This window comes from Sinocyclocheilus rhinocerous, unplaced genomic scaffold, assembly GCF_001515625.1.
Source record: "Sinocyclocheilus rhinocerous isolate Xijiao unplaced genomic scaffold, SAMN03320098_v1.1 scaffold468, whole genome shotgun sequence".
NCBI classification, from domain to species: domain Eukaryota; kingdom Metazoa; phylum Chordata; class Actinopteri; order Cypriniformes; family Cyprinidae; genus Sinocyclocheilus; species Sinocyclocheilus rhinocerous.
The window spans coordinates 2360360-2388076 of record NW_015635305.1 but is presented as its reverse complement, the minus strand read 5'-3'; the positions used below and the strand labels follow the sequence as shown (position 1 = coordinate 2388076).

At 36.7% G+C, this 27717-nt stretch overlaps 1 protein-coding gene across 2 annotated transcripts; it reads left to right on the top strand.

Annotated features, from left to right (window-relative positions):
- The first annotated feature begins 1727 nt into the window (after window positions 1-1727).
- On the top strand, window positions 1728-27717 carry LOC107746847 (disabled homolog 2-like). Of its 2 annotated transcripts, none has more exons than XM_016561179.1 (14): window positions 1728-1992; window positions 11801-12009; window positions 17009-17157; window positions 18459-18557; window positions 18669-18800; window positions 18998-19081; window positions 19897-19920; window positions 20028-20060; window positions 20493-20555; window positions 22452-23063; window positions 24869-25016; window positions 25547-26044; window positions 26855-26934; window positions 27100-27717. In XM_016561179.1, exons 2-14 carry the CDS (start codon window positions 11928-11930, stop codon window positions 27166-27168), a joined length of 2073 nt encoding a protein of 690 aa, XP_016416665.1. In that variant the 5' UTR covers window positions 1728-1992; window positions 11801-11927; the 3' UTR covers window positions 27169-27717. The 2 variants fall into 2 exon arrangements, with proteins under 2 accessions (XP_016416665.1, XP_016416664.1); XM_016561178.1 differs by having other exon boundaries at window positions 1728-1996.

Below are 27717 nucleotides of genomic sequence, written 5' to 3'. Positions count from 1 at the left end.
CCGTTGAGAGATGAGTAAAAGCTGAATTTTGGGAAAGGATGTAACTCCTACATTCCGGGAATGCTCTCTCTGTCATTCTTACTTTTTTTCTTCTTGCAGTGAATGGGATTTAATACACTCCAGGCTTTCATTGTACAAATCATGAGCATTGTGTGGAAAAAAACATCTGTTGTCCGTTTATGGATGATCGTCTGTTCTTGCTTGCATCACTCACGTTGAAAGTGGAGGAAAAACTATGGAGAAAGCATACCAAAATGGCTCATGATGATTTTCAGTTTGTTTATTGTCCCTTAATTTACCATTTTCATGCCAGACTTCGAAATAGAAAAGAATCATGAATTTGTTTGACAGTCTTGGGATTGTTTCATGAATTGTTCTGATTTGAACTGCAGTTTACTGTCAGATTCGATTGTTTTGATGTAAAGCTCTCTTCATTATGAGCTGCCGCCCTCCCACACACACTCTTGACAGTGTAAACTTGGCACATGTCTGTGTCTCACCGGCTCTTGGAATGTAAGAATCAGCATTCTGGGAAAAGCAAAATACTTAGTGAGAAGAACATACTGTATTGCAGCTCCAATAGCTTAAATGTGAGGAGGACTTATTTTTTTCTGATTCTTAAAGAGCATAACCGCAAAGGCATTTCCTGAAAACACATTTTATTTATTTCTGTATTTTTCAAAAATACTCTACTTTTACTTCTGCTCTAGCTTCTGTGCTGTTTCTGTTCTGTAAGAAATCTTAACTCTTATGTTAAAAAAATAAATAAATAAAAGTATCCTGTCATCTTATTGACCTACTGATCTTACGGTATATGGTCACACCTCAGTTTGGGGACCAATTCTCACATTAACTAACTATTAATTATGACAAAACTACTATTTTGCTGATTATTAATGGTCAGAAAGATCTAAAATATGGATATAATATGATCATGCAGAATTAGCCATTAATGTGTGCTTTATAAATACTAATAAACAGCCTAGTAGATAACACTTTATTATACGGACCAATTCTCACTATTAATTGGTTGCTTATTATAGCATGCCTATTTATTAACATATTGGCTGTTTATTCTTACTATTAAAGCACATATTCTACATGACCATATTCTATATCTCTAATCCTACCCAATACCTAAACTTAACTACTATTAATAAGCAGCAAATTAGGAGTTTATTGAGGCAAAAAATGTAGTTAATGGTTTGTTAATAGTGAGAATTGGACCTTAAAATAAAGTGTGACCACCTAATATGCATATACTAATAAGCAACTAGTTAATAGTGAGAATTGGTCCCTAAACTAGAGTGTTTACTAAAGTGTTTTACACTGATGTGTGTGTGTGTGTGTGTATATATATATATATATATATATATATATATTATATATTAGTGCTGTCATGTCAAATGATTAATCATCCAAAATAAAAGTTTTTGTTTGCATAATATATGTGTGTGTTCTTTATTTGGCAAACCCCAACCCATTGAAGGGGTTCCTGTAAAATATGAGGTAACGTCATTTGACCACTGAACTCAGAGCCTTGGATGAATGGCTTGCAGTGGCCTTCGAGGAGTCGAGGCACTTCAAGGCGGAAGATCTACACCCCCAACTTTCCTATAAAGATTTTTCCATTCATCCGTCCACACTTCCTTTCTGAATCTTTTTTTCAGACATACTATCCAGAGAAAAACACCTTCATATGTCTGGCATTATTTGAAAAGTGATGCAGTGAATACAAGGAGATCGCCGTCTGGTCTTCAGAGGGTTAAATTTCACTTTGAGGGGGAGTTACCGAATCTGCAGTAACATCAGAGCACATTCCTCAGAGCTGCCAACATCCCTGGAATAAGACCTTCACTGTCAATATCTCAGACCCATATCCCGGGAATATACCCTACTGCACCACCGAACACGCGTCGACTCTGCTGTCAAGCCGCGTTTTCTCTGCCGGTTCGGAGTATGCGAGCTCCAGGATCCGCTCAATACCTTAACGTAGGTGTGTAACGTTTTCCTAAATGAATGTACTAGCCTACTGTGTCAGAAAACCTGACGATTTCTGCCAGCTGTTGAAACGGATCTCGTGCTTTAAACAAACGAATGAACGGGAGGGAAAAAGAATTTGGGGTTTTATTTCATTTTTATTTATTTTTTAATGATAGCGGTCTGTTTCCATTCACTGCAAGCAGGAGCTCTGTTACTGTCCAGAGTCCTCATATATTGTCTTTCGCAATGCCGTCTTGTATGCTTTTTACAGATTTTCCACGGAAATACTGAAGACATTATCATAGTAACGCGTGCTAATGCTTTCTCACAGACCAGACAAATGTGACATTCTAACGTGCCTAAAAGAAGTGTTGCATGTTAAATTTACCGTTGAGTCGTCGATACATTCTTGAATCTTCAGGCATTTACAGGTCTTAGGAAAATGAGGAATATACCTCCTATTAATAGCTGTATGAAATCTATCCCACGTCTATTTCTTTTTGCAGATAGAACCTGTTGATTTTAAACGATTCTATTTAAAATCTAATGAAAAATAGGTTGATAGGACACTGATGTTGGCTGCTGGTCTGACCTAAATTCACAGATGTTTGCATTCATCAACAGTGACCACATCCGATGTCAAACAGCTTCATGTTGATACCACACTCATATGCATTTATGAGGTATAGCTTATGGCATAAAATAAAACATGCAATAGCATGATCAGCATTTTGAATGTTTTAATATCAGTTTAAAAGCAGCCTCCTCACCTTCATGTCTGAAGTTAAACTGTGAAACCTCATACAGTAGGCTAGTTTTGTATTTTCTCATTCGATTTGCTTCATCGCTGAAACCTAATTTTTTAGACTTCTCCGCAGAATCACAGGAGGCTCAAGGATGATAATGTCCTCATATACTATGTTATGACCTTAAATAATGCCCTGCTATTTTAAGTGGCACACAAGCTTAGGTGATTCTGTTTACTTTTGGTTCCAGGTATGATCTCAGTTCCAGGGAATGTATATCATGAAGTCCTGGTAGATCTTAATGACAGTGTAAGACTTGGAAAAGCTAAGCCTTTAAACGTGAGAACTGCTGGGGTGGCGTTAGAGTAAGAGTGATGAGAGGACGAGAGAAATTTCAGTCACTTTAACTGTAAGGCCTACAGTTTCTTCCTTTCCCTGTATGGCATTTTCATCCTCTTTTCCTTCACCATCCCCCATAATACTATAAGAGGAGGAAATGCCACAGTAAATACGTTCCTGTTCCTCTCACAAAACTGGAAATGTCGAGGGAACATGTAACTCTTTTATAGTGAGCTCACTTTGATGTAGTCAGAGAATAAAAACCTACTTGAAACGTTGAAGGAAAACATCTTTGTTCCTCACATTGGATATGGACAGATGCTTTCAATCTTATTGAAAACAGCAAATGTGCTTTTACTTAAGTATGTGTAAATGACTTTACCAAGGACGAGTAGCCAACTCTTTTAACAGTTGAAAATGTGAATTACCGTTTAAAAATGATGCTGAGTATGACTCGCGTCAAGACATTCTTCTTTCTCCTGTTGGTACAATGTGTGCTGTTTTATTGGAACCAGATGTTGGCACTCAACGTAGTTTCTCTTCTGTCCCTCATTCTGAACTCTTCAAATGCTATCCAGCACCTTCACCCTCTTCCCTCTCTCTTCATAAAAAGACCAACATATTTCAGTGGAGAAAGTCGTCCAAAAAAAGAGAGAAACAAAGGCAACTTTCCATCACTTTTGACTTCAATAAGACTCTTCTCCACTAACTCTGCTGTCTTTTCCTGCCTTTTATTAGACAAAAGGGACTGCTATTGTATTTCATTGTGGACATATATAGGTCAGCAGAGAACTCATGGCAGCTCTTTTATGTTTAGAGTGGTATTTTACTGTGGTGGCCACATGCTGAGGTAAGTGACCTTTGCCCCAAGTGTTTGTTTGTACTGCACTTTCCCCCCTCCAAAAAAAAAAAAAGAAAAAGGAATGAAATTGGGATTTTTCCTTTATACCTGCAAAGAAAGAAAAAGTGGTTTAGGGCCAGATGTGGAAGCCTTTGCTTTCACCATTATCTGCTGAGATAACACTTGACCTTCACACACTTAAAGGCATAGTCCACCCAAAATAAAACATTGTGTATATATTAGATATATTTAAGAGATGCTCTGATCAACCGGCCAGGGACCGGAATCAGACGATTTTCTGTACGATCTATATACAGAAGTTACAGTCTCCAAATATATTATATATTTGATATTAAAATATCTTTTTTGTGTTCCATAGAAGAAAGTCATACAGGTTTGGAATGACATAAGAATGAGTACATGATAGAATTTAAGTTTTTTGGGGTGAACTACCTTTTTGAATGTGTGGCGGTCACATTTTATCCTCTCAGATAATGCAGGAATCAAACGCTTCCTTATCTGGCTATAAACCCATTTTCTTTCTTTCCTGGATGGTCTCTGATAAATAAGGTGTAGATTTCTCCATGGAATCAACTTTTACAATGACTTTCGGCTTATCAGAAGGGGCTTTGACCCATGCCAGGACAAACTCTCCTTGTCCTTCTTGTTTAGGACAGAAACTTTGGAAATCATTAGGACATTTTGCTGCATTTTTGCCTTTACTGAAGCGCTCCATTTCGCCTTTTCTACAAACCGCTATTTACAATATAGGTTCACAAACGACATACTTTAATCCTCTGTAAGTACATTGAGTCCAAGGTTTGTGTATAAAACACAGGTATTTAGTCTGTTCATTTCGTATCTCTTGAGCAATCCTGTGGCTTACTGTACTGTTTGTCTTCATTTCATGCCATTAAACATCATTTCAGTAAATTATTGTGTGAAAAGAGGATTTTCCTTTGCTTGGTATTCCATAAAGAGTTTGTTTTGTCACTAGATGACCCTAGTTATGGTGTTATGGGCTAGGCAGTGTTTGTACACCAGACGTTTTAATGCTACTTTTGTAGCAGGTCTGGAACACCTGAACGACCACACAAGCAGAGAGCTAAAATTATGGGTTACTGCGCTTTTTAAATGTTTTTACTTTTAAAAACCTCTACTTATCATGGGACCTCATGCATGCTGAGAAGATTAATTGTATAATGATTTCCTGTGAGAAAGCCTGCATGACATATTCAGCCTTCATTTTGAGAAATCAACGTACAGGGTATGCCATAGTAGTACGGTTACACTTTGAGGACCCCAGAGGTTTAATGAGGGGCAGTCTGACTAGATGTCTATGAATATCATTCTACAACACTTTAGGAGTGGGTTTGGTTTCCTTCTGCTGTGCTATTTGAAGCACAAGTTAAAGTATCTAGCCTGTAGTACAATAACATTGTACTATTCTAGTACTCAACTGGAATTTGGTACAGTTGCACTCATTTATTGCTTTCAGGTTTGGATTAATATTCTGATTTATAAGTATAAATTGATAAATGTAAATGTAAATGTAGCGGAATTTTAATGTTAATAGACTACTCATTTATTGCTTTCAGGTTTGGATTAATATTCTGATTTATAAGTATAAATTGATAAATGTAAATGTAGCGGAATTTTAATGTTAATAGACATTTATACTGTATATATTTTATACTGTATGTGAAATAGATTGGTTTATACATTCATCGAGGCTGCATTTATTTGCAAAAAATGCAGGGAAAACAGTAATATTATGAAATACAATTGAATCCTGTGATGTAAATACTGGATTTTCAGCAGCCATTACTCCAGTCTTTAATGTCACACGATCCTTCATAAATCATTCTAATATGCTGATTTGCTGCTCAAGAAACATTCATTATTAGCAGTGTTGAAAACATTTGTGCTGCTTTGAATCCTCTATTTGATTCGTCTTTTTGAAAAGTGAATTGTAATTGTTTAACATTTCTTCGGAGGCTTTGTGTATACTGTGTGCCTTGCCCTCATTTTGTTTGATTATGTGTCTTGGATGATGGATTGTGTGTTTGCTGTGCAAAGCCAGCCTGTGAGTGCAGCACTATGAAAAGAGTTGCCCATACCTGTCAAGGGTTGCCATAGCAACCCTCACAATCCAAAGCCATAAGGGTCATACAATAATTGGCTAGCAACATGTTACATTAGGATTGCAAAATGCTACAAGAATCAATATCATTATCACCTCAGCCTCCAGCTTCTTCTCTGATCTCCATTCTCAAACAGTTCATTAGCCTCAGCCAGTAACTGAAGGAGTCTTAAATGCGGAGGTGTTCTGAGGCCATTAAATACATCGATCGGTCCTGCATGTGGCATGAGTACAATCGAGTCTTTGTTCCTGGTACACTGTGTGTTCCTTCTAGTTATCCAGTGTCCTGTTGACGACTGACAACACACCCCTGGAGATTTTGTCTATCCAGTGTGTTTACCTCAGAGCTCTGAGATTCTTGGCATTGAGCTGAGGAGGATGTGTCTTGGCTTTCCTTTTTTTCATGGGGATATTTACGCATACTCCATAGCTTATGTTAAGCGACAGCCTTGGGGCCAGGGACAGGGAAGAGGAAAGATGGTGTTTATATACCCATTCTTAGTCCTCTCCGGCTCCAGTGCTGAAGACCCGCTGAGAAGCCAGGGAGGAGAAAATGGACAGGCCAGCGAGAAAGTGCAAATATTGATGTTTTTCTTGCGCTTTGACCAGGAAGTACTAAAGTCATGCGAGGAAGAGTGCAAAAAATGTTTTAAAGGTACAAGAGCCCATATACAACACCTTATGCCTCACCATATGGTTGGATGGAATATAGAGTTCACTAAGTTTTATTGGCCAGCAGAAGAACATGAATTGTCTGTTTAGACAAAAGGGTCCAATTCTGTGCTTGAGACCATGTAGTCATTGTAAAATGAGACTTTTTTTGAAGAATTTAGACCACAGTTCATGAAGTGGTAATGGATAATATGTTTTTGTAATTAAATGTCACATTTATTTTTCAGATGTAACACATTAGGAGGTTTTGCTTGTGTACAAAGCAAACAAAACAAAACACCGCACTAGTGCGAGGTCTGTCTATAGGGATACACTAATTCATGCAAATGTTTACATTTTTCTCTTATGTTTCCTGTATACTGTGTTTCTGTAAATTGGACAAGCTCCAAAAATGAGCAGAAACTATAAACAATGACAACTTTTACTTTTTAAAGCTTTTCGCACTGTGCGGTTTATTAAAGCGTGTTGCATGAAACGGATGCGTTTTATTATCAATGTTATTAATTATAATTATTACAGCGAAATGAATTTGTAAATAACTGTACTCTTAGTAAAAGTATACACTGATCAAAAATGTGTGGTCAGTTAAATCATTAAGTTTGGGGTGTTATTTAAGAAATTCGTATTTTTATTAAGCAAGAAACCAAGACTTTCGCATTGTTACAAAGTTGTGTATTTAAAATATATGCCGTTCTTTTGACTTTCTGTTCGTTAAATTCATTATTCATCATTGATCATGACAAATGTTTCTTAAGCACCTAATGAGCATATCAGAAGGATTTCTTAAGGATCATGTGACACTGAAAACTTGAGTAATGGCTGCTGAAAATGTCGCTTTGCCATCACAGAAATACAATTTAAAATGTTACTTTAAATTGTAACAATTTTCGTGACTCTTTTTACTGTGTTTTTGATCGAATAAATGCAGTCTTGGTGAGCATAAGGGACTTCTTTCAAAAACATGGGGGAAAAAATCTACCCCAAACTGTAGTATGATCATTAGCCTAACTATGTTGTTTGCTATTAACGTAACGTAGCAACTTGCCACTTCAGATTCTGCAGTATTTATTTACAGGCATTTCACAGCAGCTTGAAGCACAGATCATCCAGTCAGATTTTGTTCTGTTTTAATATCTTTTCAAATGTATTTCTGTGATGGCAAAGCTGAATTTTCAGTAACCATTACTCCAGGTTTCAGTCAGAATTACTTGTTTACTACAATGAACCATCACTTGTCTTTGATGCACCATGTCAGTATCTTTCAACTGTGTCAGTTTCTGTTACTACTCACCTTTGAACACCTGAATGAATTCAGTACTGAATGGTTTAGAAATCCTTCTGGGAATTTAGTGCTCATAAAATGATAATGCTAAGATAATGGCATTTTAAAGATATCTTTGTACTCTCTATCGACCAAATTACCTAAACGTGTATGGATGTAAATGTGGTTCTCGCAATCTGGTATTTGAATTGTTATTTAGTAGGGGTGTGACGAGACACTTATCCCACGAGACTAGACGAGACACGAGACTGGGTTCACAAAAACGAGACGAGACGAGATTTTTAGACTTTTTTAAAGAAATCCTCAATGATGAAATATATAGGGAAAAATAGTCTTTTATTCAACTGAAAAACACAAAATGCAAAAAAGTAGGTGCATTTTGAAATCAACTTGTACTTTATGAAATTAAACATCTATTTTAAGAACTTTTACGCAGTAATAAACAACATGTAAACACTGCAAAATGTTTTGCCACAAACTCAACTGACAGGCAAGTAATTGCACAAAAATTATAAATAGTATAAATAAAAATAAATAAAAAAACAACATAAATATCCCTTTAAAGTGGAAGTGAAGCAGTCAGTCAAGTTTACATTATTTAGTAAACTGAATTCCACTTATATAAAAAATATATATAATAAACACAATTAATGGATCCGTTTTAAAGAATAAAGTAGTGGTTCCCAAACTGGGCAGCGCAGCAAGGCTGAGGGATAGTGTACAGTCAATCATTAAACTTATACATTTTCACATCAATTTATTAAAAGTTTAACAAAAATTACATGTTTAGGGCCCTATGAAATGTTTTATTTTTTCTCACCATATTATTTATTCTGTGTTTTAGCATGTCTAATTATTTGAATGCATAAAACAACTTAATTTATTCATTTTTTTCTTAAAGTAGCCTTATTACATTTTTTTCCCCTCAGAAATTCTGTGTTGTATATTTAAATGTTTCTGGTTATCAAATGAAGGCATAAAACATTTAATAATTTAATTTATCATTTATCTTTTACTTATTGAAAAATAAGCAAACAAGATTTTTTTGGCAAACAAAGGGGATTTACTATTAAAATTAAAACATGGAAGAAATGTTTTGTGATTATTCCTTAAAAAAATAATGTTTGTTTAATTTTAGTAGTAGTAGTAGTAGTAGTAGTAGTCGTAGTAGGCTATGTACATTCTACTGAAAAATAGTTATAGGCACACAATGTCTTCAAATCAAACCGGACTTTTATTTTGACGGGTTGCCGTGAATACCTTTACAGTTCTGTGTATGATATGACACTAGTTTTACTCAAATCAAATGCTAAAATGTTCATGAAGTGACTTTTAATTCATTCAAAATTTGACAAATTCCGTGATATTCCGCGTTAAACTGTGAATTCTGTTTTTATGACTGGATAAAGACTACACTGCGTAATTGTCCCGCTTATCATGCGGTCACTTGCCTGATGTGAACATAAAATATCTTACATACCACCACTTGTGAAAGAGCCAGTGTAATGCAAATATATCTGAAAGGTCTGCGCGAGGATATCGTCACGTTCTCGGGAGACCGTACCACGAGATCTCGTCACACCCCTATTATTTAGGTGTGCCCGCTAGCAGTGGCAGTGTGCTAGATATAAACACAGTATGTTTTCTCTCGTCTGTTGTTGTAGACTTAATAGGATCAGGATGTCAGCTAGATCCAAGACCAAGACTTTATTCCTGTCTAGGACATCTTAATAGCTCGCCAGCATGACACATTCTTCCCTTTTGCCAGGAATAAGGGAAGGAGACTGCATTTGTGGATGTTTTATGCCATGGTTGCTCTGTCTACCATGAGTTGCCAACAGCTGTCATTCAGAGGAAGAGCAGCTGGTACTCTTATAATAGAATCTGCTCACTAGTTCTAGATGACCAGCAGAAGTCTGGGGTCACATGAGGGTCGCCAGTGTGAGAGGTGAAGTTGATTATGGGTTAGGAACTATTTATGTCTGGTGAGACACAAAGCATACCATTCTGAGTTGGACTAGATAACAAATTTGATTACAAGAAAATGAAGGGAGCCTATTTTTGAAACTGAATTTATTTGGAACTTTGATTAATAAATGACCACTTTTAAAAAGTGTTTTATTTTTATTTATGTTTATTGAATTAACTTTTATTTTTATATTTTAGTTAAATTTTTAGTAAAGTGCTTAATTTTGTCATGTGCTTTTGTAATTTTGTGTAATTTTTTAGAGCTTTATTTAGTGCTTCAACTTATTTCAGGTATTTGCCAAGGGCGACATTTCTAATTTTCTTTTAGTTAAAATTTTCATCTAATATTTATATTTTATTTGTTTAGCTTTTCTTCAAAAAACAACAGTTTGTTTTAATAGTTTGAGAAGGTTAATAAGGCTATTATGGTTAATCTGTTAACTATATTAACATTCTAATTGGTTTTTAATTACATAACATTATTTCAACATTGTGTGGAATGTTCCACAGGAAGGATATTTCAAGGAAAAGTGTTGGAGCCTGTATATTTATAGGCAGCTTGAGTCAGTGGATGGATGAGGGTAAAAACATCCCAAATATTTGTATGTATGAGTGGCTTGGATTTTTTATGTTTTTTGATTGAAAACAAATGTTCAAAAATAGCCAGTCTGTGGTATGAAGAAGGTGGAGAATGAATAGATCCCAGATGGAAGGGAAGCTCTGACTTCCTGTCTTTGGGTGCAGGGCAGGATAATTGCAGTGCAGAGACAGCGGGCGATAGAGGCAAAGGGTACTACGGTCCTGTAATGGATATGCCAAGAAAGGACAGGTTAGAGAATACAAAAATGTCTCAGTGACCTATCACCTCAGATAAGTCTCTAGGAGAGCCAGTTATCTGAATGAACTCAAAACATGAATCACGTGGTGCGTTAAAGGCAGCGAGTGGAGAGTATTTATGGCTGAACAATGCAGTCACCGCAGCAAAATGCTCTAGAGTCCAGGATGTTTATTCAGCTTCTGTTTAAGCACAGCTACTTTGATTTATAGTATTCCCTGTGTATTTATTCAGTCCGCTGGAATGAAACCAGAGCAGGTTAGCACATTACCTAACCAGTATGAGTTCAGAGAGCAAGTCATCAGCACACGCTAAACAAAATTCACCAACTTCCGACATGGAATTCATCATCAGTTATTGTGTTGTCATGCTATAATGCTTGTCTCAGCACTACAGGCTGTGACTAACATGTACGGGAAAATGTGTGCGTGTTCATATGCATTTTCGTCAGATATCATATCATTAGAGTGCATGCCAGTGTTTCATGAATACGACAATGAACACAGCACAAGCTGTAATGCAAACAAATGACTCTTATGAACTGGTTCTTTTTAATGAGTCATTCAGAGTCATCACAGTTGGCTCCCTCACTGAAACTCTTAAATATTTTGCAAAAAGTATTGATTATTGTTTACCATATGTGGTCCAAATGTAAAGTTGAATAGACTTTAAGTTGGGGTGACATATTGGAAACATAATGTTCCCCCCCTACACACACAAACAAGCAGAAATATTCTTACAAAACGGAGTGATGTTTATAAGTTATGATACAAATGTCATCAGGATCACTATATGAATCACATCATCAATGAATTTATACTTAATACAACAACATAAACTAGTTTATATCATTTCAATCATTGGAATTTGACAACTGAAAAAGTAAATGTTTCATCCTAGTAACAAATAGCTACTAAGCTACTGAGGACTTCTAAAAGCTACTAAATCTTTTTCCTGTTTTGATTTCTCTCGCTCTTTCTTTCCTCTTCAGTGCGGGCACAGCTGAGCATGGTCCACTGCTGAGTTAAGCTGTGGTGCACACACTGCAGAGAGGAGAGCAAGAGTGCTTCAACTGATCCTGTCTTCACACTTGTTTTGCACAAGGCTGGCCTCCAAACATGTCTGCAGAAGTGGAATCCAGCACAGCCCCGGTCGAGCAGGCACCTTTCAAGACACCCTCCAAAAAAGAAAAGAAAAAGGGTATGTGACAGGACAGGGGTCTTCACTTGGCACATCTCAGTATCTTGCTCTGTTGGTATACAGGCCAGACCTTGGGTTCATACGGTTCAAATGCAAATGGTTCAAATACTTTTACATCATTTTTTCTCAAGCACAGCTTTGCCAATCATTGTTTAAAAGGCTGCGATCTTTTTTCTCTTTTTTTTTTCATTTTACTTAATTGATGGTTCCTGAGTGAAACTTCTCCATTATAAGATGATATGTAATGTATTGTTATAAGAGAGTACAAAAACTTGTAAGTAGATGTCTTTGCTGACCTACTTGTGTCTACTAGTACATCATTAGTGGTATAGTGAGTGTCCCGCTGAGGTTTACTGTGAGTCTCTTGCTGTGTGTGAGTGTGTGAGCTAGCATCCACGTCCCCAGTGCACCTACAAAAACCATGCTTGATCCACAACAAACATGTAATGAACCTGAGGTAAAACTAAGCCCTCATAAGAGTTTTGAAACCTGAAAATACTTCTACTTGCCACCTCCGTAAATGAAAAGGCAGCTTGTTTGGAGATTTGATCTGAGAATTTACATGAAGTTAAGAGCTGGTTAAGAAAACCATTTTGAGATTACATCCATGATTTATGATTCAGTCTGGAATCCAAAGGATTTGCCATATTGTTCTCTGGCTGTACAGTTGGAAACAGATAAAAATGATTTAATAGTTATGTGTTAACCTAAATTCACCAGTTTATTAAAAAATGTTAGCTTTCTTTGGAAGGTTTCAGTTGTTTTTTTGTTTTGTTTTTGTGAAATTAAGCATGGGTGGGCTTTTTATTAGTTTCACAAGAAACTGCTTTAAGCCTTTTGACATTTTAATATTTTAATATATTTTGATGTCCTCATCTCAGATGTGCCGGTTTAACTTATTTATCTATTTGAATGTATTACCTTTTCCCTTCTATAGAGCACAGTTAGAAACATTGTGCTTGTTTTGCAGCCTAATTGCAATCTTGTAGTACAAAATTCAAGCACCATGTTTTCTGTATTCTCATAACTTTAGCATATTTTCAGCAAATTTTGGATATTAGATCAGACTTTCTCTATTTAAACCTAATCTGAATCACTTTTTTGGTACTTAAATGCAAAGCTGACGCAGTAGTTGCATGATGATTACGCAATTATGTTTATGACCTAGTGATTACAGTTGACAAATGAAGGTCTTTCTGGTACAATAAGGCACCAAGAGGACTATTTGAAGAGGACTATTGGAGATCCCTTGACATGTCGTGTAGTGCAGGGCAAAGTTGGCGAACAGTCACCTGCAGAAACTTAAAATCCTCTGTCCAGAGCTCCAGGGGCCTCTTTGACCCAATATTTCTCTGGATTTATTTTTCTAAGCTGGAACCTGGTGCACAGTGGTATTGTTTGTCTTGCCTAGCTCATTCATACCAATTTCCACAATACCTTCCAGCTGCGACTGCAAGACACTCTCCAACATGTCTATTTATGAGCCTTTTCCACAGGCATGAAAACAAGCAGAATGATTCCCACAGTCTCATGCTGAGGAGCCAGCAGTGATTTGGGTGATGAGGTGCATCTGGAGTTGAAGGAGGTCTTTCATAGTCATGTGTTGGACATAGAAACAAAAATATAATGCTGCAACATCACGTTTGATCTTTCAGCCACATCGTTATTGCAGTTCATGTATAGGCCTGTTTTTCTTTCATATCTTTAACTTGTTTTTGTTGTTTTTGGCTTTTAAGTCAACTCTTTGATGTAGACTGGCACAAAAATGGCATAGCTTTCCTTCATGATCAGGCTCATTTGTGAGCAATTGGCCATTTTTCAGTATGTTTGACATTTCTCTGCCCACTTCATCTCATGGGTTCTTTATTTTCATTTATTACATAAATACATTAATAAATGACAGTTGACATTGAACATGAATAAATACGTGAAGAAGTCAGACACAAAACAGAAAATAGATCTAACGAAGGCCAATTTCCAGTGAAATATCTTCCCAGTCATCTGTGATGCCTTTAAGTCCATCATTATGTGTGTATTTTGGTGTAACTGAGTGACAGTTTCTCTTTGCAGGTGATGAGGATGTGGGATGTGAAAGCATCTGAAATACACAATTGAGTTTAGAGTTACAGTGTTTCATCCATTTGTTTGTAAAAACAAATATGTTTATGAATGCCAAAAGTAGCAAAAATGAAGAGTATGTGAGCCCTTCACAATGTTAACAAGGTAAAAGTGATATAAAGTCATGGGATAGCTTTAATGTTTAATGTTACTGGGTATGTTTATGCATAATCCCAAGTAATAATAAAAAAAAATCTAACAATACAGATCATCAATTCACTATTTCTGTTACTTGCTTAGTGGAGAAGAAGAGAGAAGTATCCTCAACTGAATGGAGCTGCTCACACATGCGTGTTCTAAAAAGATGAAAAGACACGATTGTTAGGAAACCGATTTGAAAGTTAAAATTTATTGACATTTTAAGAAAGAAATCATTTGCCTGTTGAGAGTGATCGTCTGTGTAGTTGGATAGCTGAGCTCCAGAAAATGAATAATGAGGTGACTTTGACAGTTACAGATTTGAAAAACAAAAAGGCGGGAATGAAGAACCTTAAAGTCTAACACAATGTACCATTTCAGCGTAAAAGTGTTCTTCAGTATGATATGGTTCTAAATAGAACTGTTGTTACATGTAAAGAACTCTTATTTTTAGTGTCTATTTAAGGCAAGCACATATTTACAGGTATTATATGTTCACGTTGGTTGGGAGTTGTAGAGCAGAAACCTCAAGCCTGTAGAGTTCCTGCATGGGATGAATGTCAATGCTGTCCCTCAGCTTGGCCACAGAAGGCATGAGGTCTGGGCCTCCGCCAGGCTGTTCTCTCTCAGTCTCTTTTTGTTTCTCTGTGTCTGGCTTACTCCCTCTTTCTCCGCTCGGCCTCTGCCATCTCAGCAGCGCCACTGGCCAAAAGGGGACATCGCCACATAGTCAGCTGAGCTCTGAACTGAGACACAGGGCAGACAGACAAAATAAAATGGCAAAAAGTCCAGAGAATCAAAAGGCTAGTAGAGTTAGATGATAGTGAAAAGACCCAATGAAGAGGAGAGGAGTTGCTTCCGAGGAAGAAGGACTGAACTAATAATGTGCAAATAATGTGGCACATATTCAAAACAACACAATTTCAGGGCTAGAATGTGGCCAGACATTTATATTAAAACATGTATTGGTAGGAACTAGGGATGTCAATTTTCGATCATTTCCATGATCGATCGTCGTTTAAATGAACGATCAATTAATCGATTAATCGTTAACCTTAACGCTGCAAAATGCGTCTATTGCAGCTGCACGCAGTCACCGGCACGACAGGATGTGCAAAAGCCACTCAAAAAATAAAAATAAAAACCGCTTTCTCACCCGAATTAAAGGGGTTTTAGTCTGAATAAAATGCTAGTAGCAGGATTGTAAAATGAATAGATGTGATTATGATCATTTGATAAAATGAAGAGAGCGCGCCGTATGTTTCCTATCCCGTTGCATTTATATACCGTCACCGTCACTCACAGCCGCCTGCACGTGTTTTGCGCACGAGCCGCACGCAGCCCAAAATTAAATAGCTTAATCGACCATTGATAGCTTTAATCGATTGCATCTCTTATCGACAATTAACCGATCATCGATTAATCGTTGACATCCCTAGTAGGAACCCGATAAAACGCCATGATCAGCATATCAGCGGCTCTCTGACGCACTTTGTGTTCATTTTAATCAGCCTCCTTCAGATCTTTTTGCACCGTTGAGCAATCGCACATATTTTGATGAGCGTCTGGCTAACTTGCTGACATTTCCAATGATTGAATAACATTCAGACTGAGATTCAGAGCTGCTAGAGATAACGCTGTCTCTCAGACAGCTGGTACCATCAGTTCCTTCCGAATGGCACCAATCAGTCCCAGTGACACCCGTACTTAAGTCGCTGAATCGTTTCTCATTCCTCTAAGAATAGAGGATTTCATAAATGATTCTGCACTGCACTATTCATTCCCATTTTAGATGCTTTTGTTTTGAATGACAGCTGCATTTGTGATGACGGCTGTAAACTGTAATCAGTTAATTACATGGAGAAGTATTTTAAAAAGGTTAAATGACTGGGGCTAGTCCTGCACTACAGAAAGGACACTTAATTAGTGGTTTCATATATGAGTGAAGAACCTGCTTTTTTCAGCTCTTTTCAAAAGGATAAACCTATTCAAGACATGTACAGTTGTTTTTTATTCAGTCTTCGGTGTCACATGATCCTTCACAAATCATTCTAATATGTTGATTTGGTGTTGAAAAAAATCTTCATATTATTATTATTATTATTATTATTATTATTGAAAACAGCTGTGCTGCTAAATATTTCTGTGGAAACCATGATACTGGTTTCTGAATTCTAGATGATGAATAGAAAGTTCAAAAGAACAGCACATATTTTCACAATTTAATGCATCCTTGCTAAATAAAATAATTAATTTCTTTTTTTTTTTTTTTGATTTTTGAATGGTAGTGTATATTTGCACATTTATTAAAATATATGCACATGTATTTTTCTTTTCTTGAAACATAAATTGAAAAAAAAATCATTATGGTTATTTACTTTATTAACAGCCCTAATATTTTTAAGCCTCTTTTTTATAGGTTTAACAAAGCTAAATCAAAATCTGTCCAGGTATCTTCTAGGGTATTCGTATCTCTGGTTTGGAATTAATCACATAACTAAGTATAAATATCAGTTGTCTCAATCTCTCTACAAGTGTTTGAGGTCATTTATAGAGTATCTGTTTATGGTGATCTGTGTCACTGCAGTTGAACAATTTTAATAAGCTTTCTAATTAAAAAACATTAAATTCTTTCTCCTTTAATACATGCCAACACACACTGATGATTAAATGAAATATTTTTAATTCTCACAGTACTACATTTTGTTTTAGATTATAATCTCTCTTTATCTCCTCTTCTCAGCTGCAGCGAGCCCAGAGAAAACAGACGAGTTCCTCCTTGCCAGGTTCAAAGGTAATGGAGTTCGCTACAAAGCCAAGTTGATTGGTGTAGATGATGTGCCTGAAGCAAGAGGAGACAAAATGAGCCAAGACTCCATGATGAAACTAAAGGTCAGTGAAAGGTCAAGCATGCATGTTTACCTTTTAGTAGACATCTTAAGTGACTTCCATTAGCCAAAACTAATGGCAGTGAAATAGGACAAGACGGATTTATTTGTATAAAACTTTCACACTGCATCTTGTTTTAAAGCTTTATAGAATATAGTGCCTTAAAGGGTTAGTTCACCCAAAAATGAAAATTCTGTCATTAATTGCTCACCCTCATGTTGTTCCACACCCCTAAGACCTTCGTTCATCCTCAGAACACAAATTAAGATATTTTTGATCAAATCCGATGGCTCAGAGAGGCCTCCATTGACAGCAACGCCACCCAAACTCTCAAGATCCATAAAGGTACTAAAGATGTCGTTAACACAGTCGACGGCTGCTCACATGTGCAGCTTTGGCCAATAATGAGCCGGCGTTCGGACGTAGAACACGGAAACCTTCACTGTGCTTACTGCGTTAACCACATAAGGATAATGACAGGGAAGAGATTGCTATTGTTATAGAGTGTGTGACGTCATGTGCACTACCACCGGTGGCAATAGACAACGGTTGACGCGGTTGTCACGGCGACCATCACAGCCCTACTGTGCAATGATGTAGTTTCCTGACATCCAGACTGAACAGCGTTTTCTCGACATGTTTCCGTGTTGTTGTTGCTCAGCAATGGCATGGACGCGATGTTGTCTGGGGGTTTGGCAACATGGGACTGTGGGCAGTGCTCGGGGTGGTGACTGAAGGCGGTGACTGAGTAGTTCTGATGTCACCTTTTTATGGAAGTCACAACGGTTCGTGAAAAATCACAGCTACTTTATGCAGGCTGTGTGCATTTGACTGTGGATTGACTGTTTTGAAACTTATATGGTAGTTACATAGCACCTAGACCTCAGTTATCATGAAAAAAGCCAGGAAATTTCAGTTTTGACAATATGGGACCTTTAATTCCACCAAAGAGTAAACTGTGGAAAAGAAAAAAAACAAGATTGTTAGATTTGAGAAGAAAGATAGATCAGAAGGAACCATTTCTCTGCAGAAAGAGAATAATTGAGCCAACAAATGTTTTTCCAGTATTTTTGACATAAATGTTACTGTGTGAAGTAATTCTTATGACCTTTGTAATTTGTTTCGCTTTGTAATGTAAGATATTTTAAGAGACAGAAAAATCCCATTTGTTTCCTACACAATTTATTTAATTGTCCAAAAGGTTTGACAGATAGTTGTTAGCAGGATACTGACTACATCCAGGATCAAGCAGTCAAAATATTGTTTAGTAATCATTCATTTGTCTTTTTCCTCTGTGATCACAGGGCAAGGCGGTGGCAGCTCGTTCTCAGGGCAAACACAAGCAGAGAGTCTGGGTGAACATTTCTCTCTCAGGAATCACTGTTACTGATGAGAAAACAGGGGTGTGTTTTTCTCACTTACTCTTCATTCATACCGACTAGTATAAACTCTTCAACAGAAATATCATTTAAAACCCAACAGTACTCATTGTTATTTTGTTTTGACTTCTCCAGGCAACATTACTGGAGCACGCAGTAAATAAGATCTCCTTCATCGCTCGAGATGTCACTGACAGCAGAGCGTTTGGCTATGTGTGCGGTGCGGAAGGCCAGCACCAGTTCTTCGCCATTAAAACTGCACAGCAGGTCCAGTGAGATTTTATTGAGCAAAGCTCTTTCCTTCCTCACACTCTCCTGCCTTAGGCACATACAGGCAAACTTGTTCCGTCTTTTTTGTAGCTCTGTTATAAAAAAAAAAGAAACCATTCCCCCCACATAAAAACATTCACCCATAAACCAGCAGGAAGCATGCCTTTTAACACACTGTTTGTGTTTTCACTCAGGCAGAGCCTCTTGTCATTGACCTGAAGGATCTTTTCCAGTTAATCTTCAATATGAAGAAAAAAGAAGTTGAGGGTTCAAAGAAGGTGCGGGACCTCTTGAAATGATTTTTAGATGATTTTAGGCTGTATGAGCTGCTGAGAAACCTTTACAGTACACACATGCGTGCATCAAATGTAGTATATTAACAATGCAACAAGTTTTGTATACTACTGTTTAAAAATGTTTTTTTTTTTAAGAAATCAAAACTTTTTTTTTAAGCAAGGATGCATTCAGTTGATCAAAAGTTACAGTAAAGACATCTTTAATTATACAAGGATTTTTATTTAAATGCTGTTCTTTTGAACTTTTTTGCTATTCAAAGAATATTATTCATTATTGAAAATAATAAGAATTTTTATTTGAACACCAAATCAGCATATTAAAATGATTTCTGAAGAATCATGGCACTGCAGACTGAGGTAATGGCTGATGAACAACATTCAGTTTTGCCATCACATGAATAAATTATATTTTAAAATATATTAGCATAGAAAACGTACTTTAAATTGTAATAATATCTCACATTATTACGGTTTTTACTGTATTTTTGGTCAAATAAATGCCACTTTACTAAGCATAAGAAACATCTTTCAGAAACATTAAAAAAATCTTACCAACCTCAAACTTTTGAAAGGTAGTGTATAGTATGTATCATCACAACCTGAATTACTCAAACATTGTTATAGACTTTATGTAAATTTATAACGCATTAGTGCATGTCTCGGACATAACATGAAGACTGAAAACATTGCCATCTAGTGTGACTTTCTGTTCATCTGTGCTTTAGTCTCTCTTGCTTTTTGTCATGTTTAGTCATTTTTTATTCTGACCTACTAATCAGATCTTGTTTTCTCTTTAGGATGGAAATAATAAAGTGATGGAAGTAAGTATTGAGACATTAAACGCTTCAGCTGCCAAATATTCATATCATACTGTATATTTTTGCCAGTGCAACTAGTATCTCAATTTCTGTCAATCTTACCTCAACAGAATGGCAATGAAGGTTCACACAATGACAGAAAAGTAAGTATGATTTATTGTGGTATGGTTTACATTTACCAAATGGTTCTGATCTTGCAAAAAAACAGTGGAAGTATTTTGTTAGTGGTCTCCAACCTGAAGGCAGAGTTAGCAGTAGAATTGTGTCGCTCTGGCCCACTTCCTAAAGCCCCCTGCTGGGTTGTCTTCATGTTGTTGTTCACCATTTGCACACAGCACCTAAACTAGTCTCCTCAGGGGGTGAAAGCTAATGAAGTTAGCAGACAGGAAATAACTGAGACGCATCACAGAGCAGCTCTGGCCATTCTCCTCATTCTCTTCACTGCTCATTTCCTCCTATTCATTTGCCCACAGTATGAATAGCGCTTCTCTTAGGTGTTTTGGTTACTCTGACTCTGTTTGGCTTCCATAATCTGGTCTGAATCTTGTTTTTCCTTTTTCAACTCTGTGCTGCAGGGCGTCCAACAGCTGGACTTGTTTGGAGACATGTCGACCCCACCTGACTTAAACTCTCCCTCGGTAAGACTGTTGGGCAAGAATGAGTCACACATACTCATGTATAAATATACACATTCAGACTGAATGGGAGACTTTTTCACTCCAGTTTTGGTTATTAATGGATTGTATTGATGGTAACACTCTGCTTTATTAACACAAAAAGATACACTAACATTATTAATGTTATTTCCACGGAAATCTATTATACACCAGCTCATTTACCAGACCAAAGCAACATTATCCAAATGAGACATTACGCTGTTTGAAAGAGACTAGCGGCATTCAGACAAGTCTCATGTCCTGCTATAGTCCTTGCTTAGTCTTTGGTGCTTGATTGACCTCAAATGAAGAAAATGCCGTCATGGGGAGTAGAAGGCCTGGGTTCAGGCCAACGAAAATAACAAGCACCAAAAACTCAACAAGGCTCAGTTGTTTGAAGACACTGCACTTTAGAAGAGTTTAAAAGCTGAATGAGGCTGTTTTTTCCTTTTTCTTTTTTCAAAATTATGAATTCTTAGCCCCTTGAAAGAGTTAAATAGGTTACATGTAAAATATATATGAGTTTCCACAAAAAGAATGAGTCTTCCCGTAGCCCCTCATCTTCTGCTTGGCATTTACGTTCATGGTGAACTTTTCAAAAGTGGTGTTGATGCAGAGTCTTGTTCTTCTAACTTCTAACACTGCAATCACTGTGAGAGAACAAGATCAGGTAATGTGTGCATTCATTCGTTTTAAGTCATCCATTATTCAACCCGTGTTTTGTTGTCGAAAGCATGGTATATTGGGGAAAAACACTTAAGCAACCATAGCCCATAACAGACATCTCAGACAATGTCATCTTTGCATTAAAAATTACATAACTGAGCGAATGACACTTAATGACAGTTGTCATAAACATGCATAAAAAACCTTCATATTCATGACATGTGTCATGTCATGATTATGTAGGTGTCATGTCATGATTATGAAGGTGTCATGTCAGTCTTATGCACACCCCTTCAAGTAAAGTGTAACCCAAATGTCTTTGGGTTTCACCATTTACAATTAAAGAAAAAAAAGAAAAGCTAGTAGTAGCTGCCCTTTCTTCTTCCTTGATTCTTTGCGTACTGTCAAATGTAGCGTCTGTGCAGCATTTCCAGTATTAGGGCAATTCACAACTCTCTGTGTTTCACATCCATCTTTTGTAATTTGTTTTTGACTTTTTTTTTTTTTTGATTGTTTTTTCACTTGTATGTAACCTACCATTTCAAATCAATTCTGTTTTTATCTTTCTATTCATCAAAGAATCCTGAAAAATAAGTTTCCACAAAAATATTAAGCCGCAGTTTTCAACAAAGATAATAATGAAATGCTCAATAAATGTCTCTTGAGCACCAAATCAGCATATTAGAATGATTCCTGAAGGATCATGTGACACTGATGACTGGAGTAATAGCTGCTGAAAATTCCGCTTTTGCCATCACAGGATCAAAAGCTAAAAAAAATTCAAAAAGAAAACAGTTATTTTACATTGTAATAACATTTCACAATATTACTGTATTTTTAAATAAATGCAGCGTTTCTGATTTTTTTTCCCCCTCCCAAAGTCTTACCAACCCCAAACTTTCGAATGGTTGTGTAAAACTGATTCAAATGGAAAAATATTGTTCTTAACTGTGTGGGTATAAGATGCTAAAATTCAGGACAGACTGCATCCTGTGTGGAAAATGAAATGCAATTTTTCCCTTAAAAACAGAACAATTGTGTATCATACAGGATGGTTGGCAGCCCTACACTTACGTCATGCATGCCCATCTTGTTAAAATTTCTGATTGCTTGAACACAGCACCTAAAATGTATTTTACTTCATGCGTGACTTCATCTATGTTATTGACATCAGCTTATTATTTATTCTTCCCTCCTCAAATCTTCTTTCAGGAGTCTGAGGACATCCTGTTGATGGATTTGTCCACTGAGATAGACAGCAATCAGAACTGTGTTAAAGGAAACCCCTTCACCTCGTCTTCTGTCCCCAGAGCCCCATCCAGCCTCTCGCCTGAGAACCCCTTCTCTTCTCAACACAACTTCTTCCCCGCCCCTATCCATGACCCGTTCAGTGATGACCCATTTTCCAAAAGTGACGATCAATCAATCAGGGACGACTCTGCCACAGCCAACCACAGCCCTAATAACTTGTTTAATGGTGGCCCTAAGAATGGTGACTCTGACTACTTAGGCCAGCAGTTTGACCAACTCTCCAACAGGACAATCATCCATGCTCTCAGTAATGGCCATTGGCCTTTAGATGGCAGAGCTGCGGAAGCCACTAGCTGGACTCAGAATACTGTCCCAATTGAAGAGCAGAACGGACACGGGAAAGCGATGCCTTATCCGTTTGTGGGAGGTTCAGAGAAAATGCAGCCGGTGCAGAATGGAGTGAAACATGAGAATGGAGGCATAGAGCCACCTGTCAATCAAACCAAGGATTCGGTCATTATAAGCCCTCCACCACTCAACATGAAAGCCGGGAGGGGCAGGAGGAGTGTAAAGGTGAGGTTGCACTGATGACACTGTATTATATCTTGCTTTTTAATTTGATAAATAACATTCTACTGCACTTCTCAAAGCTTTCTTTTTTCTTTCTTTCATGTCTCTTGTGACTTTAAGCTCTCTAATCTATATCTAACACCACTTCATGATTGGTAATGTTGTTTGCCTCAATTTTTAATGCTTCAGTGAGTTGTACTCATAAGGTAAGGATGGATTTGCTAATGTCTTTCCCATCACATTAGGCTACATTTGCTTTCTTGATGTGTGTGTGTGTGTGTGTGTGTGTGTGTGTGCGTACATTTCTACAGGTGTGTATTCTGTCTGAATGTGTAACAGGTAATTCCCTCAAGTGGGATTTAGCATATGCCTTAAAGGGATAATTCACACAAAAAATAAATTCTGTCAGCATTTTCTCACCCTCACACTGATTGAAACCTATGACTTTCTAATGTGCAACAACAAAGAGGATGTTTTAAAGAATGCTAAAAATTGTTTCTCACAGAAGAAAGAAAGTCATACGTTTGAAACGGCATGAGGGTAAGTTAAAAATTACAGAACTGTTTTTTTTTTTTAGTTTTATATATATATATATATATATATATATACTTTATATATATTATATATTATATATATATATATTTATTTATATATATATATATATATACTTTTTATATATATAATTTTTTTTCTGCATTCTTTGATGAATAGAAAGTTAAAAAGAACAGCATTTATTTCAAGCAAACATCTTTTGTACCATTATAAATGTATTTACTGTTACATTTGATCATTTTAATACATCATTACTAAACAAAAGTATTCATTTAAAGGGGTCATGAACTGCCTTTGTTTTTTATTTGTGCTGTTTTCGGAGGTCCACTTATAATGTTATCAAGACTTTTACATCAAAAAATATAATAATTTAGAAATAATAGGCTATTTTCTGTCCTGTTTTGACCCCCCTCATCGGAACACTCTTTTTGAATAGGCGTGGCGGATTGTAGACTCGGAAGTAAACGCCCACTGCTTATGATTGGCTAACAGTTGTGTATGTTTGACAGCCTACATCCTTCACAGCTGCTGTGTTTTAGTTTAAAAATGCATCAATACTCAGTACATATCAAACGATCTGTTTAACAGACAAAGCAATAGGGATCACGTAATAAAAACAGTTACTACTCACACTTGCGTGGTGTGACATCGTATCCAATATAGTCGACACAGCATCGTCTTCTGGTTTCAATCTTTCTGAAAACCCTGTGTCAAATTGTGCCTTGTTTGTAAACGAATCCGCAGTAAAATGAAGTGAACATAAGTTCTGGAACTTCATTAAATATAAAGTTCATCAAATAAAGTTTATCATTTGGTTTCTGTGTAGACCTGTGTTTGCTGCTCTTGTCATTTACCTACAACATGTGCAAATTGGTGGGCGGGGCTAAACAGACAGTAATGAAGAAGCAGGCATTGATCTTCTTCTGCGGACCCATTGTTTAGCCGCACTTTTACGTCATAAAGTGGTACTGTACATTCCACAACCTGTTTTGGCAGATTGGCTTCCATATAAGATGTTTTTAGACTAATGAAAAAGTTTTGAGTTCTGAAACTTACAGGATGTTTTTATAGCACAATGACCTCTTATATATAAAAAGATCAAGGGAATTTTGATTTCTCAATTCACGACCCCTTTAATCTATTACAATATGCTTGTTTAATCCCTGTTCTGTTTTTTTTTTTACTTTTATTTAACCAGTTTGGTTCGATAATGGGCTGAGTCTCTTTTATAATTATCTTTGTTTTCTCTTTTATAGTCCCCTTCCAATGAAGAACCCGGGACAGATCCATTTGTTCCACCAAACCAATCAGAATCACCACCTCCTCAACCTGAGACCTGCCCTGTCAACTCTGTCAGTCTGTTCAGCAGGAGCCCTTCCTCCACTGACACACTCACAGCTCTTGGTAAGACGTTTGAGACAATAAATAAATATCTTGACATTCGTGAGCTTCCAAAAATGCTTTTTCAAAATGTCAGTGATTCTCATTCAAATGAAAGCTTGAGCCTAAAATGAGTGTCGTTCTGTTCATGCCTGTATATTACTGTAGCTCAAACAGTAGGGCACGGCACTAGCAGGGCCAAAGGTTCTCAGGGAAATCTTGAATGCAGTGTAAGTCACTGAAAGTTGACATCAGAGTCCAAAATGAATACCTAGCAAGTGGCAAACGCATAGAAAAATAGACGTTGGTGAACAAATAAAACTTTACATGATTTATAAGCAATGTGCATGATTCAAATAGACTCAAGTACAGTAGTATAAAATTCACAAAATGAGGGCTGATATGGTGAATACCATTGTGTTGAAATGAATAATGGCTCTTAGTGTCAAGAGGAATGTATGGTCCATTTGATGCTTGTCAAATGTGGAACACTGAATAAGTGCAGCTTTTTAATATTTCATCTTCTTTTTATCAACACAAAATTTTCTTTACAGAAGGGTTGTCTCTACAAGCTCCACCTGCAGTCTGCACTCCTCTGTGGAATCAGCCGCTCTCCTCCATCTTCCCCAGCACCACCAGTGTCTCTCAGCCCTTCAATCAAGCACCTGTCTTCTCCACTTCTCCTGCGCCTGCGCCTGCCTGGGGAAACATTCCTGGAAGTTTTGGAACTTCAACCACTACCCAACAGCTTCCGTCATGGAGCACCACCCCAGTCTCCAACGGATTTAATGGATCCTGGAGCCCTCATTCAACCCTGGGGAACCCCTTCCAGACAGGCATATTTCCACCCAGCCTTGTGCCCGACGGACAGCAGAGCTCCAGTCCTCCTCCACTGGTTCCACCTCGGGCAGTAGCCACCAAAGAAGCTCCAAAAGTGGACAGTAATGCTTTTGTTGACCTGGATCCTCTGGGAGAAAAGGAGAAGAGAGATATCAAGGACATGTTTAAGGATTTCCAGATGGCTAAGCCACCAAACGTGCCAGCAAGGAAAGGTGAGCAGATATGGATGTGTTAGTAATTAAAATTTCAGCTGTTTTAGCAGTTACATGACAATGCCATGAAATTCATCTCTGCATCTGATGTCATTTTGAGTTGCTCATAACATGCATTTGGGAATGCAGCATACACCAGGATCACTTTATTTCATATTTGCATAATTTTATACAGGAATATACAGGAAATAATAATGAAAAGTTAGTTTACCTGCATGTCATGTGACCATTAACCAGTGATATTTTTGTGTCGTTGCCATACTATTATAGTTTTTATTAATAGTTTGAATTTATTTTTAGATTTGTTTTTGTTCTATAAAATTTTATTTTTTAAGTTTGAGTAATTTTGTTGTGTTTTTTGTCATTTTTGCTAGTTTGTTAAAGTCTGTATAGTTTTTTTTTCATTAATTTGGTACATCAAGTTAAACTAAATTAAAATGAGAAATGTTGCTTTCAGCATACACCAGGATCCTTTTATTTCATATTTGCATAATTTTATACAGGAATATCCAGGAAATAATAATGAAAAGTTAGTTTACCTGCATGTCATGTGACCATTAACCAGTGATATTTTTGTGTCGTTGCCATACTATTATAGTTTTTATTAATAGATTGAATTTATTTTTAGATTTGTTTTTGTTCTATAAAATTTTATTTTTTAAGTTTGAGTAATTTTTTGTCATTTTTGCTAGTTTGTTAAAGTCTGTATAGTTTTTTTTTCATTAATTTGGTACATCAAGTTAAACTAAATTAAAATGAGAAATGTTGCTTTGGCAACCAGCTGAAATAAAAGTTTATATTTGATTTCAGTTGAACTGAAGATTGGAGGCCAGAACCCATTCGACAACTCCGTTGGAAAAAATCTGTTTGGCACATCTGTACCTGCAACTGTATGTATATGTGCATTCTTATAAGAGATTATGAAACATTTTATCAAACAATAACATTATTTTGAGTTTTCTAAAACCCTCAAGAATGTTTATGTTTGTTCTTCTTCTTCTTCTTCTTCCTTTTTCTTTAATATTTATGGTTCTTTTTTCTTTTGACCTTTACAGAGTGCACCTCCCATAAAGACTGTGGGCTTAGATCCTTTCAGAGACCCATTTGGAAACCCATTTGCATGATAGCCGGACATCTTGATGACTCCATAGGGTCCAAGTATGGATCAAACACAAATCACTGAACAAGAAATTATGCAAAAAACAATTCCATCCCAGATGTTTCAGCTTTATAATGTCGTGGTTAAGCTAATGGATACACAACGACAACCGCTTTTCACAGAGCACCATTTTTATGTAGCTTTCCCTCTAAAGTGCATCCTGTTCAAGAGCAGGTCTCTTAGCTCTGATGTCACAGCCAAATGAAGCATGTGCAACCCTCCTCGTTTTATGAACCATGATCATAACATGATCAACAAACATGAATTTGAGTGCATTTTGTCTCTAAAAGACAACATGATGACAGTGGTTTTGTTTTCTGTACTAAAAGCACTCAAAAGCAATTTTGTCATTGTTGCACCAGTAGACAAGTGTTTGCCTTCTTTGATCACTTTTTCTTCATTGCAGTATTATCTTGACATTATATGTTTACTTTTCCACATTTATCAAAAACCTTTAGGGCATGACTGGTCACTAATTTTGAGAAACATTTTTATGAACTGGCATATCAACTGA

What these genes read in the sequence shown, in the direction of transcription:
- LOC107746847 (XM_016561179.1), top strand. Translation starts at nt 11,928, where the DNA reads ATGTCTGCAGAAGTGGAATCCAGCACAGCCCCGGTCGAGCAGGCACCT. An exon ending in GTTCACACAATGACAGAAAA is followed by an intron (nt 20,061 to 20,492) that starts GTAAGTATGATT and finishes TCTGTGCTGCAG; the next exon opens with GGCGTCCAACAGCTGGACTT. An exon ending in GCACATCTGTACCTGCAACT is followed by an intron (nt 26,935 to 27,099) that starts GTATGTATATGT and finishes TGACCTTTACAG; the next exon opens with AGTGCACCTCCCATAAAGAC.